The 21641-nt window shown below is 36.2% G+C and overlaps 1 protein-coding gene across 1 annotated transcript in view; it reads left to right on the forward strand.

The window, feature by feature from the left end:
* ATH13 (ABC2 homolog 13) overlaps positions 1-21641 on the forward strand; it is a 214946-nt gene that overhangs the window by 184897 nt on the left and 8408 nt on the right. Inside the window, exons 12-13 of the mRNA XM_089805163.1 lie at positions 2759-2847; positions 2953-3077. Of these exons, the coding sequence (XP_089661289.1) occupies positions 2759-2847; positions 2953-3077 (214 nt within the window). The remainder of the gene's footprint in view (positions 1-2758; positions 2848-2952; positions 3078-21641) is intronic.

Below are 21641 nucleotides of genomic sequence, written 5' to 3' on the forward strand. Positions count from 1 at the left end.
GGAGAACTGATGTGGCACTTGCCATGTGGCAGTGCTGATGTGGCTTGACGTGCCACGTGTCTTTTACAAAACCTGTCGTGTTGCAGCTGGTCGAATGAAGGGCCATGTGGCTGGAACCCGCAGGTGACAACATGGCATTGTACAGTTTGACAACATGGCAACTGCAGCAGGTGGTGGGCCGTGACTAAGTGGCGATCAACGGAGGCAGTGGGTGGTTGGCCGACAACAATCAACGGTTGACGGCGGTCGGTGGGTGGCGGCCGTTGCTAGCGGTGGGGTTGCCGTTAGCGGCTGTTGGGCAACCGCTAGGCTACTCGAGTAGGCTAGTCACAGGCTGCCACATGGTGGCCTGTGGGCAACCCTTTTTGAATTTTTTCTCTTGCCTCGTAAGGTGTGTCGAGGCCTCTAAAGCCAACGGTGTCCAAACAAGACTTTTTTTATATGGAAATGGGGGTTTTTGGGCACTCATAGTCCACCAGTGAGGTCCATTTGGGCTCAAAATGCTCCAAAAATTTGACCCCCCCAGATCCAAAAAAAACCGTATTATGAAGCAAGAAAAAAAAGGCTTTTAACAGTAAATTTGTCCAAAATGGACCAACTTTTTATGAAAATGGGAGGTTTTGGGCCTTCTGAGTCCAATGGTGAGGTCCGTTTGGACTCAAAGTGCACCAAAAAAATGACCCCCTTCAAAACCTAGAAAAAGGGTATTTGAAACCCTTTAATCCGAAAGCTTCAAAACTGAACTTCAGTCACTAATAGGAAGTTGCAGGAAGAGCTCTAATACCATGTAGAAGTTGGTGTGCAAAAAAGATGCAAAACCCAACTTCACAAAAGCCACAATGATCACCTGCAAACAAATAACCTGTTACATGGAAGAATGAAGGAAAAAAAAGAAGAGTGGCTCTTAAGATGAAAACTGTATTCAAGAGAGGAACAAAATGAGAAAGAAGTGTTACAAAATACAAGGGGATCAATTCTTATAAAAGGAGATCAACCATTCTCAAAAAGGAAACCCTAAAGAGATAATGTGACATTTAATAAAAGAAAACAAATATTAAATGTCATAGTCATGAAGAGACAAAAGTCAAAACTCCAATAGTAAAATCTTAAGAGTGAGTAAAAGATAATAAACCTTTTACTTTAATAGTAACTACTGCAAAAGCTCACCATCGCTGAAATCTGTTTTTCTGTCCATTCTATTTATTGGTTGAACTTCAATTTACCAGAACTGTGTATCAAAGTCTGTTCTCTGTTCTAGTTATTCTATTTCATTCTGTTGATCTGAATTTATCATATTTATCATAGATCACTATCATCTATTCTGTAAAAAACATACAATCATGATCATGAAATATGAACGACTCATCATTTTACTGTTGTCTGTAGAACCAGGCAGTGTTTCCATTCAAATTCACTGGGCACGCGTTTCCATCTTGCATTGCCTGGTTCACCGTGGGCTTCATAACATATAAGGATGATGACTACAACTGACTTGGTCACTCTCTCAAAATGTTCACTTTCCCTGTTATAGGGTCTTTAACAATCACTTCCAATACATATTCCCATACCATTTCAAGGGATCAGTGCTGACATGTGATAATTGTTATAGCAGATTTTATAGTCCTCGATCTCCATATCCAATGTATATGCTGTAACTGTATACTGCATTGTTGTACACCATGAAAGAACCTAGTCCACAATCAATGATTCTTTTGTCTTGCAGTAATAGTAAATTAGATTACTATCTATATATATTATAAACGCATATATATGCATGCATACATAAGTACTTGCTACATATTTACATACCTGTGCATGTGCAGACACAGGCACTTCCATCCCAACATAGACAGACACCCATGCACATGCACACATGTACTAAGACACACATGCACACAACATACATAATTAATCTACACAGGCATACCCATGCACATCCTCATGCCCATGTACACATGCATACATCCACATCTATACACAAAATAATAAAATAAATACATATATATCCAGACACATGCATGTGCACAACACATAGTACAAATATATTCACATATACATGCACATGCAGAGGCACATACATCCACATTTGCTCACAGACACCTACCCGCCCACACACAATAATCATATCTACACATGCAGTTGTATGCACAGCTGTACATGCATTGGTGCATGCATCAACGTTTTCATCAAGTTATTTGAATTTGTAATCATGTATAAAGTTGAAAAGCTCAGGTTACAACCAGATTATAATGTGCAAATGTTACAAGTCATGGTACAGATGAGTGTTTTAGTGCCAATTAGTGATAGAAATTATAATACACACATACCAACACACATGTGCATGCAGACAGAGATGTGCATGTGCATGTGCATATACATATATGTTCACACCTATGTTCCCCGGGGACGCGTCTCCCCGCCAAAAAAAGCCAGCGTTTAGGGGACGGAGACGTCTCCGTCCCGGGGACTTTATTGGGGACTCGCATCCGTCCCCAATTTTTAAACACAAATGTCACTTTTGTCATCCCCGATTGCTGTACCCCCCCGTCCCCAAAATCGGCAAAAAAAATTGCCGTCCCGGAAATCCATCCCGTTGTCCCCTACCGCCCCCGTCCTGGAAACTCGGGGGAACATAGGTTCACATGTACTGTCATATGCGCATTTTTACATTTGTGTATGCAATAAATTGTCTCTAAATAATTTGAAATTTTCATGTCAAGGTGAGAAACTCAGGTTGCAACTGTCTTATAATGTGTAGGTGTTACAAGCCATGGTTCAGATGGGCGTTTTAGTGCCTTCTAGTGACATGACTGCTGTGAGGCGAACTGCACAGTTTTTTCTTAACAGGTATTTGGACGAAACCATTTTTCAATAATTGAGAATTACTACTGGGTGTTAATGTAATCTATACATGCTTAGCTCTAAATCATCATTTTCTATGATTGAATATAGTTTTGAAGAACGTTTGGAAGCCCAGAAAAATGAGAAAGAAATGGCAACATCAGAGCTTGGGTTCAAGAAACCATTGACAAAGGAAGAAAAAGTGCAAAAGAAAAAGCTCCGCCTTGCTGCAATTGGTATATTTGACAATCAAGCAATTGTAGATTTTCTATGCCGCAGTTCCATTAAGCTAATCATATGCAACTAGATACATGATATTTTTTATTTTTATTTTGTAATGATGGATTACGACATGCCAGAAATGATATAGAAATGCTTATGGGTAATAGTAATTCTTGCTTATGCAAATAGATGAGGGTGCTTATGCTTAAATTAAAAGCTTGATCGGCCAAATTTTGAGTGAGACCTGGGATGTAAGAACCCCTACTGGAATATTTTAATCAAGCTGACTATTTGAACCATTTTTTTCTTTTCAAACTTCTATCAAACATTTTGTAGTAGGCTGGTGTGAGATTTTTTTAAACCTATTTTGAATTGATGTTGTAAATAATCAACATAACACTAGTTTCCATATCTCATAGTGAAATCAGCTTCATTGATACAGAAAATTTTGCATGAAAATGATCACAATGAGTTTCTATATAACTCTTGGTATTGCTGATATAAAACACTACTCTTAAGAAATTACAAACGATGTAGCTATTAATTAAATTTCCAAATTGCTGACCTTATGGAAGACTGTTCGACATCCTAGTTATTTTCCAATCAACAACATTATTCCCTGGCAGCTGTCTGGCAGATCTATTTTCTTATATATGAGTTATGGCTCCTCTAGGAAATGTATGGAAGCTATTCCTATTGCTGCAACTCTTTTTCTAAGCTACTGAATGCCAACAATGTTCAATCCACATTCGGTTCAGGTTTATGATTTGGCACCAACACCCAAATTCATTGTGGGTTTGGTCCAGCTGAACCCGCAGTGGATTTGGGTGCTTGGGCTGGACCTAGGACAAACCTCAGCGTACTCAATGCTGTGGATGCCCAAAAAAGTGTCCCACTTAATTAAAAAACATTGTTTAAACTAAAAAAATAATTGTGAACCTAATTTTACCCCATGTATGCTTCCTTTTGCTCATTTCACTTTTTTCAACACAACACTTGCAATTTTCACCTCTTTTTCATGCAAGTGTTAAATTAAATTCAGGTGTTATTTAATTGTATATATTTTCTCAGACTATAGAGTGTTGAAAACAAAGTAACAAGAATCGGAATCGGATCGGAATCGGCAAGGCCGAATCAAATCGTGAATCGGCCATGAATCGGAATCGAATCGGCCATGAATCAGAAAATTAAAAAAACCCTTGAAATTTAGTGAGTAACTTATTTCATAAACCCTTTATCGCTGATTCGATTCACCGATTCACAAAAAATCGTTTGGCTTGAATCGAATCGCCGAATCGCGTGAATCGCATGAATCGCCGTGATTCTTGGAACTATGGTTGAAAATCATATCAGCGACAGAGATCTACTGGTCATATGTGAACTATGTGTTTGATGATTGCAGCAGCATAGGTTATTGTCCTACATTATTTGCTTGTCTTGGTGCAAGAATTTCTCAAGTCATTTGATCGTTAGCTGTGTCAAAAAGGTTTACTTGTGCCATTTTGATATATCTTGGCACTGTTCATTGTTTGGGTATTTTGTTGTATGATTCATGGCTTATTTCTGAGTTGGCATCCATGTGAGCAATGTACGTTGTTTCATATCCCTGATGGCAGTTTCTCTCCATCAAAGACATCGGTTATGCTAAAGATGTCTATTCATGTTCTGATTTTTCTTATATTGTGAATCTGTATTATCGTCTTCCAGTTATTGGTATTCATTCGAAAGACATATTATTGTTTTTTTTATTATGAGTAAGAAAAGTAGATATGTGCAGTATCGAGCTCCTCTCTGAATTTCAGTATTATCGATGGCAGTAATTTCTTTGTGATTTCATCTATTCTGCATATATTCTTCCCACTGTGACAGATATTTTTTGTTATTTTCTAGCCTGTGTTATCTCTGTACCTTTGAGCAGTATCTTTGTAATTTTCAGTTGAAACGATTTGCATCAGACATGTTGCAGGCTCATTGATTATCAGGTTGATTGATATCAATTTTGAGCAAGGAGTGTGTAGTGATTTGCAATTCAGAATCAAGGCATTATTCTATGTGGGCTGGGTTGTCTCCCTCAGTGAGGAGGGTTTTTCCCAGGATAAAAAAAATCCTTGGTGTTATTTCGTTTGAAGTTATGCAATTCAAATTTCTTGAAGAGAGGATATATAGTTTCTTCCTTTATACTTATCGCTGGTGCCTCTTCACCAAGTGCCACCACTCTTCCCTTACTATAATAATATAATAATAATAGAATATGATTATTATATTATCACAATAATAATATTTATAGTATCACAATAATATAATTATATTACCACAACCATTTATGTTATCTGTGTCAGCCTGAAGGAATCCGATCATAGCTACAATAACATCAACTCTCCTCTTAGCTAGGGAGGAATCCTTCTTACTATTCACATCACCTTATTGTGATGATATCACTTTGCAATTTCAACCATTATGACTTATTCATAGGTATCATTTCATGTGATATCCACCATTACAACTATCCATAAATATCACAACTCATGATATCCACCATTATGGCTGTCCATAAATATCATTCCTTGTGATATCCACCATTATGACTATCCATAAATATCACTTCACGAGATGTCCACCATCATTGTGAGATCGTCAATGCACAATGATGGTAAGATGCACAAAGTGTCTATCATTGTGAGATTGCCACCTTACATTGATATTTAGCATGGCTCATCCAAAGGGTGAACACACGAGTACAAGAAGTCACCACTAATTCTCTCACGTGATGTTGTCATGTCGTCACACACATGACATCCACCTTGAACCACATTAGAAAGTGGATGCACCATAGCTACTCCCAAAGGGTAGAACAAGGGTTGATACTTCAAACTTCTCGCTCAATAGAAGAGTGCTACAAGGGTTGATACCTCAGACTTGTCTCATAGAGAAGAATGCCACAAGAGCTAATAGCTCAATCTTCTCTCACAAAGAAGAATGCATTAACAAGGGATTGCACCTTGAACTTCTCTCCCATGGAGAAGAACTCATTAAGAAGGGATTGCACCTCAAACTTCTCCCTCACAAAGAACTCATTAAAAAGTTATTGCACCTCGAACTTCTCTCACACAGAGAATAACTCATTAAAAAATCTTCATGTTGATGTAGCTCTCTCTAAGACAAATTTCAACCATTTGAACTTCTTGTCCAAGGTTACTTGTGATGGCTATTCAAACAAATGGAGACTCCTTCTCAGCAAGGGCTTCATTCTCCACAATTAAAAGCTTGTCTCAAAAGTGCACAAACTTCATTTCCTTTGGGTGTTTGTCATTAGAAAAACCATCTTGACATGGTCCACTCCCTTTGAACCAATATGACCAAGATCCTCAGAAGTCAATTGAAACAAATCCTCCTCCCTCTGACATAGAAGCATACATGGTCCCAATTATGGAAGATATCTTTCTCATTATCTAATATTAGAACAGAAATCCCTTTGTAGTCTATCCCCTTTCACTAGGAGAGCCCTCTTGTCTCGACTTTTCTTTGTAATCCTTGATGCTACCATCACTTGCATAATTGTTTCGACAACATTCCTAATGCACCATTCTTCTTTTCTTGCAAGAATATCCTCGAGGACTAAGAACAAGAGCATAAAATGAAAATTGATTTTATAGTACAAAGGGATATAGAAAAGAGGCCAACTACAAAATATAAAAGAATTTTTTTATTCAAGCGAATATATAATACAAGATGTTTCAATATATTCTCTTACTATTCTAGAGCAAGATCTCATCAACATCCTTACTAATGGAAATATGCTTCTTTCTTCTTTTTGAGTAGTGTTCAAGTTCCAATTTGGTCCTTTCATTGAATAAAGTCCAAACATCCATTAAGCTTACCAATAACAACAAATATGACTTGCCATTTGTCTAAACCCATCCAATGTATACCCCTATATGTTCTCCAATTCACCTAGCGAGCTAAACTAGCCTCTAATTGCAATCATTTCATCTCTTTGTAGTTACAAAATTTCGCCATGTTTAAACATACCCAATGCTTAACCCTATCATGCCTTCTCTCTTCGAGTGTCCAAAGGAAGTTCTCAAACTCGGAATGTCACGATTTTGTTGGCAAGTGACCAGAACATAGGGCATGAATGTTGTTATTGATGGCAACATAATCATCTAGTAAGGTCATTTGATTTAGTAATCATTTTAGGTTTTGGTTAATCAAGGAAAATGACTATCATCTAGTAAGGTCATTTGATTTAGTAATCATTTTAGGTTTTGGTTAATCAAGGAAAATGACTAAGTATATTACAGAAAGATAGTCAACAGTTAGATTGTTTTTATCTGCGAGCTTAGTAGAGTAAGTATTATCGGCGACAATTTTGGATATAGTTAGAATAATGTTTGAATTTGATGCAAGTATGTTCGCCTATGTTAAGATGTCAATTGGCACATGTTTTGGATGAAGTATACAAAGGCTTGTTTATATCGCAGAATACAAGACAAGTGGTACTGAATTGGCAATTTGGCCTAAGGAATTGAATTGCCTTGTCAACTTAAATACTTGGCAATGTAGGGATGACATCCTAGATGTTAATCCTTAATTAGCATGGTCTATTAATCAATTTTGGGTAATGTGCCACGCGTTTTATCAAAAAAGTTTTGAAGGCCAATTGGATAAAGTAATTGAAAAGGTATATAAAGGAATCAATTTTCACATTATTAAATTCACTCCATGTGATTGATGAAAAGGAGAAACATGACAATATAACTTATCACACGCCATTCTAAGTTAGTGAACTCCATGATGAAAATTAGACCTAAGAATTAGATCAAGCGCACAAAGGAGATCTAACATTAAAATTAGAATGGAAATGTTGGGAATCGCATTCATCAAAATGTATAGTAGGTAAAGGGAGACAAGATACGCAAGTGATTTGTCTACTTTTCTTAATGCACAATTGGAAGGAAGATGACCTAATAGGCTCAAATGGGTCTTAAGCATTAAGAAAGTGCAATGATCCTTTGCCCTTATGATTAAGAATGAAATGGAAGCGCTAAGTGAGTGCAATGATCCTTCGCCATTATGATTAAGAATCAAATGGGTTTGGTAAATTAATCTAATGATGCAAGATAAAGACCAGAATAAGCTAAATTAAGCAGTTTTGGGAAAATACAGGCTAGCAAGAGAGATAAGAAACTATAGTGTCATAAAATAGAAAGAGTTGTACTAACTTGTAACCCAAATGTGAAGGTGAGATATCAAGAAAAAAAGCCCAAGGGTTCATTCCTAGGGTTTTTGTCTGCTTATAGTTGAGGACCTCTCGACAAAACTTATACTTGTCAAATCAAGTCCCAACATATGCGCTACCTATACCTCCACACAAAAAAACAAGGAAGAAGGTTGGATAGAGGGGTTTCCCTTGGTCAAACTCTTAACTAGAACAACCTTGAAATGAAAGTGTGCTCTCATATTGTAGAGGCTAGATCTAGAAAAATAAAATGTACCATACCTTGATAATTCAAATGCTTCTTTGGATGTGATCAAATATGTCGATGCAAATAGCTTTAACACAAAAACCAAAGGGAAATCATGGAAGACAAAACCCTATGTAACAAATATTGTAGTTTACCATAATGCTTGATTGAAAAGAGTAAAGATGTAGATGTAGGTGTATCCATAGAAAATAACATCTTTAATACTTGAAAAGAAGTTTAAATCTTGAATGCTTGAATGCTTGTTAGTGAATGCAAATGCTTGATAATAGTTATGGATGCTCAATAGTAGATGCCAAAATGATGAGCAATAGGGCGTTTATATACCTCTCGCAACATCTTGGGGGTCAAAACATAAGCAAATCAATTATAGATTCAAATAGCCCACTAAACCTTTGAGAGAAGACCACAAATCCAATTCAAACTTGATCCTCGTGGAACAAAATGCTCTAGGCATTATGTTCCAGCCAACCAAAGCTTAGATCAAAACCGTAGTTCCTGGATAATTAGGAGATGCCAAATTATAGAGTACAATCAATTTTGAGATCAAGTCAAAACACAAAGGCCACAAATTGTAACATAGGGCTTCGGTGATGAAATAAATTATATGATTGGAGAAAAGAAAAAAGAGAACACTTAAATAAGGGCCTACCTCGATTTTGGACAAGATTGGAATGATAGAGGACCCACATTTTAATTTAGATGTTCATTAAGTGTTATATGAAGTCCTACTATGAAAATACACATTAAGGTGGCTAATAAATACAAAAATTATACGCTAAATAAGTGCTTACAATTTAGGATGGTAAAATGCTATTTAAAATATTTATTTATTTTCTCTTGTAAATTTGAGTATTGCTCTTCTTATAGCTATATAGTTATATTTTATATTTATAAGTTCGGTGTTTGAACATACATGCATATGTACATGTTGATGATTGATACCTTTAGTTGGGTAACTGATTACTATACAATTCATTCGTAGATACATAAATTATCTTTGTATACAAAATTGGATAATTGTATTTTGCTGAAGAAATTAATATACATTTATAATAAATGAAGTTATATATATATATATATATATATATATATATATATATATATATATATATATATATATATATAAACATTATATTATAACATTAAACATATATTAATTAGACCAATCACAAAATACATATTATTAAGGTTGACCAAACTAGTTATCGGGAGGCAAGTTATCTGTTTTTGGCGGTATTAAGTATAAACCATAGTTTCGGGACTCGGACTCGCGTTTGACTCGGAAAGTCAAAATCCGACTCAGACTCGGACTTGGCGACTGGATTCGAAAAATTGAAATACCTATGAAATTCAAAGATTTTTAAGGATTTTAAGATTTTTCATGCATCTTTTAGTCAATTAACATCAAATACACAATAATTGAGGTGAATAGACGCTACTTAATACACATACACAATTTTGCATAGATCACATAAGTATAAAAGCAAATTTTTGGAGGAAAAAAACTGAATAATAAACATAGTGTCACTGCAATGTCAAATGTCTACAATATTCATGGATTACGAAATCCATGGTATCAAAAGTTCAAAACATATATCAAAATAACAACTAGTAATAGGCAGGCATGCCTAGTTAACTGGCACCACCAACATCTTATGGTCAAAATAGGCAAGCATGCCTCTAAACGACTTTGGCCAAGCATTTAGATGAGATTCTAATATCCGATCACCACCGTTCGACTTGACAACATGGTACATATTGGACAAACATGAGCTTACTTGGATGTTCTTTTGAAAATCACTATAAAATTTATCATGATTAATATTTGAAGTTCTGATTTTTATTACTTTCCCTTGCAGGGATTCCTTCCTCTTCATCCCCTTTCTTTGGCTACTCCAACCAAGGTGAGTCCTTGGAGAAAGTAATTCTGATATAGATCATCTTGATTAACCATGGATTCCTATCCATTGGCGGGTACACCACGATTACCAATCTTGTGTAATGATATAATTCAATTCTTGCAACATGCCAGACTTATATTTCAGTATGACACTTTAGTACATAACTCGTGGAAAAACCAAAGGTAAATATTGCAGACATAAGATAGAGAAGGGATACAGACCATAGGGAAATTTACACATCCTATACGATGACCTTCACTTGGAAAGTTAACAATTTCAGAGATTTTGAAACAGAGAGGCCATAGAGCATAGGTATAGAACATAAATCGGGTGCATAGACATTGAACATAAATTCTGGTGCATAAATATAGATCATAAAATGGGGAGCTTAGATGTAGAACATAACCTGATCAGAAGTCTATTGATAGATTGGTCGATGCTTCAACCACAGGGCTTAATGCCGACTCTTGCTGAGAATGAATGAGAAATGATAAGCAAAACTAGCGGTTTGAATTAAGAAGTATTTTGTTTAGAGGGACAGGAAAGAATGATTGTTTGAAGTCAGACATGCTATGTTATATCCTTGCCTTGGCTCAAGCGAGCCGTGGCCTTGATCGTCCGCTTGCTCAAGATGATAGTTTTCAAGACCATTGGTTACAAGGTCACTGAATTTAAAAAGGTGGTGCCAAGTGTACATGGTTGCTTCTCATGGAGAGATAAGTTTGAATTATTAGAGAGTTCTTTTGAAAAACATATATATATATATATATATATATATATATATATATATATATATATATATATATATATATATATATATATATATATATATATATATATATATATATATATATATATATATATATCATCCCATCATGCTATTATTTTATCCAAGGTCGTACCCATTAGAATACACATATCTATATACATGTGTTGTTCGAAGAAATATGGTTTATTTTAACATTATATCCTCTTGATATGTGCACATGTATATGTGTATATATATGTATATACGTATTTATATACATATATTAATAAATACGAACTATATGTATTACTTTAATAGCATGGTGGTATCATACATTTATACATACATATATATAGATAGATAGATAGATAAAAGAGAAAAATGGAGATGACATCACAAAACAACAAAGCTAATGATTCTGAACATGAATTTTTTGATAGTGATAGTTATATATTTTTTATATGTTTGTCCAAGTAGCTCCTGACTTTCCAGTGGTGTACTCTATGGTGAAGTCGTTAAATCCTTATCAAGGTAGTTAGAGGTCATACCTAGTGAATGAACAAATGGACTAGAATAGTGCCCCATTCCTTGAATCCTGTTTAGCTATGCTTTCTCCTCTTTGTCTTCTCCTGCAACCACCTATGCAACATTTCCACATTAATAACAAGTTCTTCCATTTAAATCAATATTAGAATATATCACAGATAACTGCAACAATGGTTAGCTAGCATTAACAAGTAAATTTAATAAAGCAACGACTAACTACCATTTTCAATAAACAAGTAAACATAATAACTATCAACGGACTCCATTATAACAACCATTTCCACATGAAATAAATGTTTAACTATAACTTCCCTTTTTACATGATCAGGAGAATGATACTTTTATTTAATCATCTCATCGGCTATAACTTATTTTAATTAGGTCAAAATTTTGGGATGTAACATACCTCCCTCCCTTATGTTTTCATCATCCTCGATGAATTACCAATAGAAATTTAAAGGTGCCTATGTAATCACATAATGTTTTAAATTAAAAACAAGAAAATGTTTATGCTCTGGTCCTAGAGAAAAGATGAGGGAATTTCTGGAAGATATCATCATAGTCTTCCCAATTAGTGTTCTCTTCAGCATATTGGTCCCACTGGACCTTGCATTGAGCTATGTCTCGATTTCGTAAGCGAAGCTTACACACCTTGAGTATTTTGAGTGGTTCTATTTTCACCACGGCTGGGTCTCCTACTTGTAAAAGATTCCACTCAATTCTATGCTCATGATGAGTGATATATTTCTTAAGATATGACACATGAAAGACATCATGCATCCTAGCAAGGACTGGAGGTAGTGCGATTTTGTAGGCTATTGGGTTCACAACTTCCAACACCTCAAAGGGTCCCACATATCTTGGGGCCAATTAGGCATGCTTAATGAACTTGATGGTACTCTTTTGGGGTTTTACTTCTAATAGAACCTTTTCTCCTACTGAGAATTCCCTAGGTATTCTTTTTGCATCTACATAATTTTTCTGTCTATCATTTGCTTCTTTCAATCTCTGATGGATTTGAACTACTTGTTCTTCCATCTCTTTTAACATTTTAGGCCCAATGACAATCCTACCTTGAATACGATTCCAGCTTATAGGAGTTTTGCATTTACGGTCGTACAAGGCTTCAAAGGGTGCCATCTTGATAGCAGATTGATAGGAGTTATTATAAGAAAATTCTACTAAGGGTGGGTACATCTCCCACTGGTACTGTCAATCCATGCAATAGACTCGTAGATCTTTCAAAATCTAGTTTACTCTCTCTGTGTGGTCGTCGGTTTCTGGATGATAAACAGAACTAATATTTAGTTTGGTTCCTAAGGCCGAGAATAGTGTTTGCCAAAATCTGGATGTTATCCTCGCATCCCTGTCAAATATATTCTTTTACGAAATTCCATGAAATCTGAAAATTTCTCGCACGAACTTGTGAGCAATATTTGGTGCTCCATCAGTCAAATTACCGAGTATGAATTGGGCCACTTTGGTTAATCTATCTACTACCACTAAAGTGGTGTTTTGTTTGCTTTGAGTCATGGGTAGTCCTTGTATAAAATCCATGGTGATTATCTACCATTTCCATTCTGGTACTTTCTTTGGGTGTAGGAGGCCAGCTAGATAGCGGTGTTCTGCCTTGACTCTCTGGCACTCTAGACATCTTGCCACATAATTTGTTATTTCTCTTTTCATTTCCTTCCAAAAATATAAGGGTTTTATATTTGTCAACATTTTAGTTACTACAAGGTGTCCTGAATAGTGGGCTTAGTGGAATTCTTCTAAAATCATTCTTTGAATTTTTGGTGCTTTGGGTATGTACATCCTACTACCATACCTCAATAATCCATCTTCTTCTATCTTGAAGTCTTTGTATGTGGGGTCCTGTGGGTCTCTGAAAAGTACATGACTGGTCTCTGCATAGAAGTCATTCCCGCTTTAAATGTTGTAATACCTAATCCTTTAATCTAATATCTATGACAACCATAGCGGAAATATGCTTCCGTCGGCTTAAGGCATTTGTTACCTTATTCTCTTTACCATAATGTAGCTAATGTCAAAGTCATAATCTACTAGAAATTTCGACCATCTCCTTTGTCTGGCATTAAGGTTGGGTTGAGTGAAAATGTACTTTAGGTCATGATGATTTGATCGAAGTTCTAAAGGCTTCCCTATAAAGTAGTGCCTCCACATTTGGAGGGCATCCACAATGGTGGCTAATTCTAGATCATGTCAGGCATAGTTTTGCTCATAGTTTTTCAGTTTTCTAGATTCATATGCAACAACTTGATCCTCTTGCATCAGTACAACTCCTAATACCTCCCTGGATGCATCAGTTATAACCACAAATTTCTTTTGGGGATTTGGTACTCAAGTATTAGTGCAGTAGTTAACTTCTGTTTCAAGTACTCAAAGGTTGTCTATCATTTCTTGGTCCAAATAAATTTATTCCCTTTCTTCTGAAGTGAGGTGATCGGGTAAGCTATCTTGGAAAAATCTCTAACAAACTTCCTATAGAATCCTGCTAACCCCATGAAGCTTCTGACCAATGTCACATTCCTAGGTATGGGCCTTGCCTTGATGGCTTTAATTTTTGAAGGATCCACAGCTATCCTTTGAGCCGATATAATGTGTCCTAGATATTGGATTTTTTTTTTTGATAAAAGGCACACTTAGACAACTTCCCATATAGCTTATGTTCTCTCAACATCTATAGAACTTTTTCTAAATGCTCTTGATGTTCTCTTTCGTTTCATGAGTAAATCAAAATATCATCTATAAAGACCAATACAAACTTATCCAAAATCAGGTTCATGAAGGCTGCTGGAGCATTAGTTAGCCCGAAGGGTAGTACTGTTAACTCATAATGCCCATATCTAGTTCTGAACGCAGTCTTGTAAATGTCTTCATCTTTAATACGGAGCTAATGATACCCCAACCTTAGGTCAATTTTTGAGAATATTGTAGCACCTTTCATTTGATCAAACAAATCATCAAATCTAGGAAGTGGGTACTGGTTTTTGATGGTGACCTTATTGAGCATCCTATAGTCTATACATAGTCTCATAGTCCCATCCTTCTTCCTGAAGAACATTACTGGGGCTCCCCAAGGTGAAACGTTGGGTTGAATAAGTTTCTTATCTAACATATCTTGTAACTGTATTTGTAATTTCATCAACTTTGTGGTGGTCATTCGATAAAAAGCTCGGGATATAGGTTCTGCCCCAGGTATCAAGTCTATAGAAAAATCAAACACTCTAAATGGGGGTAATCCTAGAAGTTCTTCTGGAAACACATCCTAAAATTTCTTGAGGTATGGATACTTCTCCTCAAAGGATTCCCTCAATTTTTCTCTAATTTCTCCATCTTCAAAGATGTAGTCATCACCATAAGTAGTATCTATAGATTCTCTCAAGTCATTAGGCAGCCTTTTCTTCCACATTTCTTGAGTTGCATGGCAAATATCTGGCGTGGTTTGATTTCATGCAAAACTCCCTTGATGCTTACAAGGTTGCCTTGGTCATCCAAACATTCTACTATTTTGGTGAGATAATCAACCTTGGCCTTGTGTTCACTTCGCCAATTGATGCCTATGGTGATATCATAGAACCCAAGAGGTGCTACATATAGGTTTAATTCTGTAGAGAATTTTACAAAGTCAACTGATGCCTCAAACAGACACTGCTCTACTTTAGCCCTTGACAGGTTTGCATACACAACTGTCCATGTTTTTGCCATGTAATTAGACCTCTTGGGAAATCTACTTAACAGTTTTGGAGATATAAAACATTCTATGGCTCCAATATCTATTAATATGGAGATAGGGTTTCTGTAGATCTTACCCAGAGTTTCTATTGGACCCATCTGCTATTCTGCCAACCAATTGTCTAGTGCTGCGTGTATCCTTTGTTGGTAGATATGCTGCTGTGGTGGTTGTAAAATTTCTGCAAATTCTGCTATAAATCAGACTGAAATAAACCTTCTTAGTTGCTTGCTGAAGATAATCTTCTGTATCAGACTTATATGAAGTGTCTTCAATGGTATAATCTCAATTTTGGAAATGTTTTTACCCTGCATTAGTTTGTATATGGCAGAAATGTAGAGAAGCAGACTTTATTTTGTATTGTGTGTTCTCTAACCTCATTCTAACCTTATATTTATAATGCAAGTTTGTCTCTTAGACTAGCCACCTATAGCCATAAGTGTTAGTTCCTTCTCTTCAATTATGGCCCTTATACTTGCAAGTTCATCTCTTAGACTAGCCACCCTTAAGAAGTTTAATTGCCTTTTTAGTGCAAGGGTTCTAGTCGCATTGTTAACCTCATATGCATTTAATAATGCATTCATCATATGAAATGTTGTCTGATGTTTAATGAGCATAGGTACTATGTCATTTTTTACTCCATCTAATATGATTTGCATGGCTTTCTTGTTTCCTTTACTCCAGATAGTTTTATAAGGATCAACATTAGGTCGCTTGGATTCTTTATCAACAAACTGTTTCCCATCATTGTCTTCAAGAATCATCATAATTCTGAACTTCCAAGCAACAAAGTTTCTCTTTCCATCAAACCTATCTTCGGGTCTGATTGTGCTAGCCACTGAATGTAGAAGGATGTTGCTAGATATTTATATCTGATTGTCAATTTGCAGAGCCTAGTTTCGACTACCAGAGCTCTAATACCATGTAAAGTTTCTGCAAATTCTGCTATAAATCAGACTGAAATAATACCTTCTTAGTTGCTTGCTGAAGATAATCTTTTGTATCAGACTTATATGAAGTGTTTTCAATGGTATAATCTCAATTCTGGAAATGTTTTTACTTTATTTTGTATTGTGTGTTCTCTAACCTCATTCTAACCTTATAATTATAATGTAGCCAAGAGGCATGTCCTTAGAAAGGACATGTCTCCTCCTAGGTCGGCCCTTATATATATCTTAGTTATTATACTCCAAGATCGGCATCTCCTAAACATAATTTGTTAGTAAATATAATAACAACAATCATGCAGAGAAACATTAATAAATGCTCCTAGGAAGGTCACCGATAAGGTTAACAATCTAAGACATTAAAGAGGCGAATCCAAATGAGGATATACATGTATTACATGATCAGTACGATCTGTAAAATCAGATCAGTATGAGATCGAAGTTACAGAATTAATAGTGGTAGTGGTGGTCGAGGTGGTTGGTTGGTGTTTGCCTTACTAGGCATTTGTTAGCATAGTGATCGCTGCCACAATTGTAGCATCCTGCTGGTGGTCCTTTTCATTCATTGCCTTTTCCGTTCTTATTTGTATTGGGGTTACTTTTGAAGTCCTTGTTACCATTTCCTCTTGGCTCCAGTTTGTTGGGTTTGTAGTCCTTGAATTGTTTCTTGTGGGATCCAGAATCTATCCCTTTTGAATTCCAACTTGTTTTGCTTTTATTATCTCGAATGGAATCATCTCTTTTTATTTTATGTTCTTGTTGAACAACCTTTTCTAGGGCTTCTTGCATGGTTCAGGGAGTGAGAACATCAACTGCTCCTCTGATCCTATTATTTAACCCTATAATAAATTTTCTCACCTTCAAATTCCTATCTTGTTGATACAGAGGTACGTACTTCAGCAAGCGGGTGAATTTTTCCCAATATTTGTGTACAAACCTATCCCCTTGCTTAAGACTCTAGAAGGCCAACAACTTTTGGTCATAGAAGGTTTGGGGTAACCAACGATTCGTAAAGATGGCCACTAATTTTTCCCAGGTAATTTCAGTTGTCTTAATATTCAATTCAACTTTTGTGTTTGAAAGATTCTTGATGGATCTCTTCTGTTAAACTGCTGTAATCTTTTATTTTTTATTTTGCTTTCCCATTTATTTATATTTTCTTGTAGAACTAAACAAAAGTGCAAAAAGGTTTGTTTGTTTTTGTGTTTTGATGGTTTTATAACATAGAAAGGAATAGGGAACAACAAACATGAAACAAGACTGAAATAAATTGGGCATATAACAAAAATCAGAATTATTGCAAACCGTACCAGGCAGATTTGTCTGAATTATAGAGCTAAGCAATAAATCCAATGCATTTCCTAAAGCTCACATACAAATTTGATGTCAAACTGGAAGGTGAAGATTGTTCTCAAATCCAGCATACATTTGGAGGTGAATACAAGCAATACTCTATACACCACGTGGTGCATTTGCTGCAAATGGCATCCACCGGGCAAATGACATCCAACGGGCTGCAATGAACCACGTCCCAACTGGAAAGATGATATGCCACGCTGAAACCCCAATGAGAATTGATGCCTTTGTCCTTAATCACCACGCACAATGCCTAAGAGATTCAGTGCCAAAGATTGCTGAGGGCTACGTCTCAGCCAATCACTAACCTGGGGTTTGCGTCCCAGACTAGAAATCGCCCATTCAGAGCAAATTCATAAACAAGTTGTCAAATATGCAAAAGATGATCATAGAATGAAGCTTCTATCTCTTTATAACCCCTCTCAAATACAAATCGAACCCTAAGTGTCTCCAAGTGGCGTTGGGTAGTGAAAGTGTTATAATTTCTTATTTTAAAGTGGTCATGTTACTAGAAAATGACCTTTTCCCTCATAGACAGAAATCTGATCACTAAATTGCCCTGAGACCGAAGAGCAAGATTTAGAGAATTTCGAGACCTTTCCAACGAGCTATCACACCATAGGATGCGCATCCAGATGAGGCCAAAAACCCCTTATTACTCCAAAATGGCTAATGACTTAGCCTTATTTAATTATTAAACGCTAACTTAGGAAATATTAAAAATATAATCCAAATAGCCACAAAATGCCCAACTGACATCACAAACCATAAAATCATCCTGTCACCTGTCTGTGATTGAAGTCGGAAATCAAGGATCCACTAGTAGTCTCATCCCTAAAATCTAGGGATGCTCCTAAAATTTAGGAAACAAGCCCTATTCCTCTAAAACTGAACCCAAAGAGTAATCTCATGGAGACCCAACCCTGGGCAAGATCATACGTCCTAAAAAGTAGGAACTGCCTCCTAAAAACAAGGAACGTCTCCCAACTGATCAACAACTGCCAGAACATCAAGTCCCCAACACTAAATAACCATACTGGGTCTTTATCCAACCCTGTCAGCTTACAAGACCCCATAATAAGCTGACTCACATGTCTCTGCTAGACTGAGCTAAAAGAGGGGACATGATAGTGTTTCCCCACCAAGTAGCAACTTCCCCTAAAAATGGTATATTCCGCAAACTGCCTTTGAGGTTTCCAAGGAATTCCTAATCTCAAAGTGTTGTTCCATTTCGGTCAACCATGCTTCTGCATCCTCTTCGGATTCGAAACCAAAAAACTTAGGAGGTTTGATCTTTTTGATATTCAAGGATAAGTTATTAACTATTTCCAATTTCTTTTGATTCTCAGTTTGTGTGAGTGAGGCTTTAGTATTCCCTTCACTGTGACAGTTTCGAGAGGAGCCGAAGATTGCGTCTCCACTTGATCTCACCCTGTCTAGGCTGCCAGATTGTTCATTTTCTTTTCCATACTTTCTAGCTTCGTTTGCATGTCTTACAAAACCTAAAGCAACAGATCCGAGGGGAAGGGTGGATTGTTTTCATTGTGTGTAGTGTTTCCATTGTTGTTTGTGTTTCCTATTTTAGTTGGCCTGAAAAAAATTTAAAAATGACGTACAATGTTTAAGTCAATTTCCTGTTCATACTCTACTTAAAAGAGATTCGCACAAGATTAGAATTTTGCTTAATCACTTATTTATTCCTTCATTTCCTTAGCTAACAATTGTAGCAAGGTTTATTTACAAAATTTCCTCTTTTGAGGGCTTTATAATATAATTTTGAACATTCCAATGCCCTATTCTTGGGTTTTCTGTTCAGTTTCGATTTTGTGCATATCTCGCACTAGCCAAGTTTTATGGAAGAGCATAAGGGGGTTAATCTGTCGAGCATTCCATGCTTTGATGAGTTTATCTCTATAAGTTGCCTTCCTAGCAAAAGTCCATCTGACCCTTTCCTTCTTCCTTCGTTCCAAAGCTTGTTTTAAGGTTCCATTGTCCCGAGGGATGGAACAATAGGAGTAATCATAGTTTGGCATGTTCTTAATCAAGTAGGGAAATATGGGATGCCACGCCTTCTTGCGAGGAGTCTTTCATGTATACATCATGTTACATTTAAATATAAAGAAATTTTCAGGTTTACTAATTTGCTAGGTGATGTGCCCGAGGTTCAGTGTTGAACCCAATGCTCTGATACCATATGTAACATATCAAATTACTAGACTGAAAAATAGATAATTTTGAAATCTGTATCTTGTACCAAACAACCTAAAGAATGTAAAACAGTTACGAAAAGTAATACACACAACCATATTACCGAAGTAAACATCTTTTACACCTTACAATCCATTTCATGTGAAAGTAATTGAATTAATCTTTCAGAACTGAAATAAGTAACTAACTGATTTCTATAACAATTCAAGAGAAACTAAATCATTTCAATATATTCTACGAATTATATAATAACAATCTTCTAAGATAGGATCCAAAAAAAATACTAAATCTAACTGAAAATATTTGAAGACGTTGTTCAAGCCTCGGCATTCCGGTAAGAGAAGCATTGACATAGGCTTAACCTTCCAACCATGGACGTTATAATCCCCACACTATCTTTTAACAAGAAAGGCCCTCCCCACCCTGGGGTTAGGCTTGGGGCACGATAGTCCAGCCATCTGAGCATACCGGTGTTTAGAATGTCCGCTTAGTAATAGGCAGGCATGCCTGATTAACTGGCACCATTTACATCGTGTGATCAAAATAGGTAAGCATGTCTCTAAACGACCTTGGCCAAGGATTTAGATGGGTTTCTAATACCCGATCACCACCTCTTGACTTGACAACAAGGTACATATCGGACAAAATGAGCTTACTTGGATGTTCTTTTGGAAATCATTATAAAACTTACCATGTTTACATATATTGAAGTTCTGATTTATGTTACCTTCCCTTGCAAGGATTCCTTCCTCTTCACCCCCTTACATTGGCTACTCCAGCCAGCGTGAGTCCTTGGAGAAAGTAATTCTAATATAGATCATCTTGATTAACCATGGATTCCTATCCATTAGCGGGTACATAGCGAGTAACAATCTTGTGTAATGATGTAATTCAATTCTTGTAACATGCCACACTTATATTTCAGTATGACACTTTAGTACAGAACTTGTGGCAAAATGAAAGGTAAATATTGCAAATGTAAGACAGAGAAGGGACACAGACCATAATGAAATTTACACATCTTGTACGTCAGCCTTCACTTGAAAATTTAACGATTTCAAAGATTTTGGAACAAAGAAGCCATAGAGCATAGCCATATAACATAAATTGGGTGCATACACATTGAACATAAATTCTGATGCATAGATATAGATCATAAAATCGGTAGCATAGATGTAGAACATAACCTAATCAAAAGTCTCTTGATAGATTGGTCGATGCTTCAACTGCACGGCTTAGAGCCGACTCTTGCTGATAGTGAATGAGAAATGATAAGGAAAACTAGCGGTCTGAATTAAGAAGTATTTTGTTCGGAGAGAGAGGAAAGAATGATCGTCTGAAGTCAGACATGCTATGTTATATCCTTGCCTTGGTTCAAGCAAGCCGTGGCCTTGATCGTCCGCTTGCTCAAGATGACAGTTTTCAAGAGCACCGGTTACAAGGTCACCGAATTTAAATGGGTTGAGCCAAGTGTACATGGTCACCTCTCATGGAGAGATAGATTTTGAAATATTAGAGTTCCTTTTGAAAAACATATATATATATAATTTTAAATGATACCATCATGCTATTATTTTATCTAAGGTCGTACCCATTAAAATGCATATATCTATATACATGCATAGTTCAAAG

The sequence above is a fragment of the Cupressus sempervirens genome, chromosome 10 (assembly GCF_028749045.1).
Source record: "Cupressus sempervirens isolate cs-2001-9-10 chromosome 10, ASM2874904v1, whole genome shotgun sequence".
Lineage (NCBI taxonomy): Eukaryota > Viridiplantae > Streptophyta > Pinopsida > Cupressales > Cupressaceae > Cupressus > Cupressus sempervirens.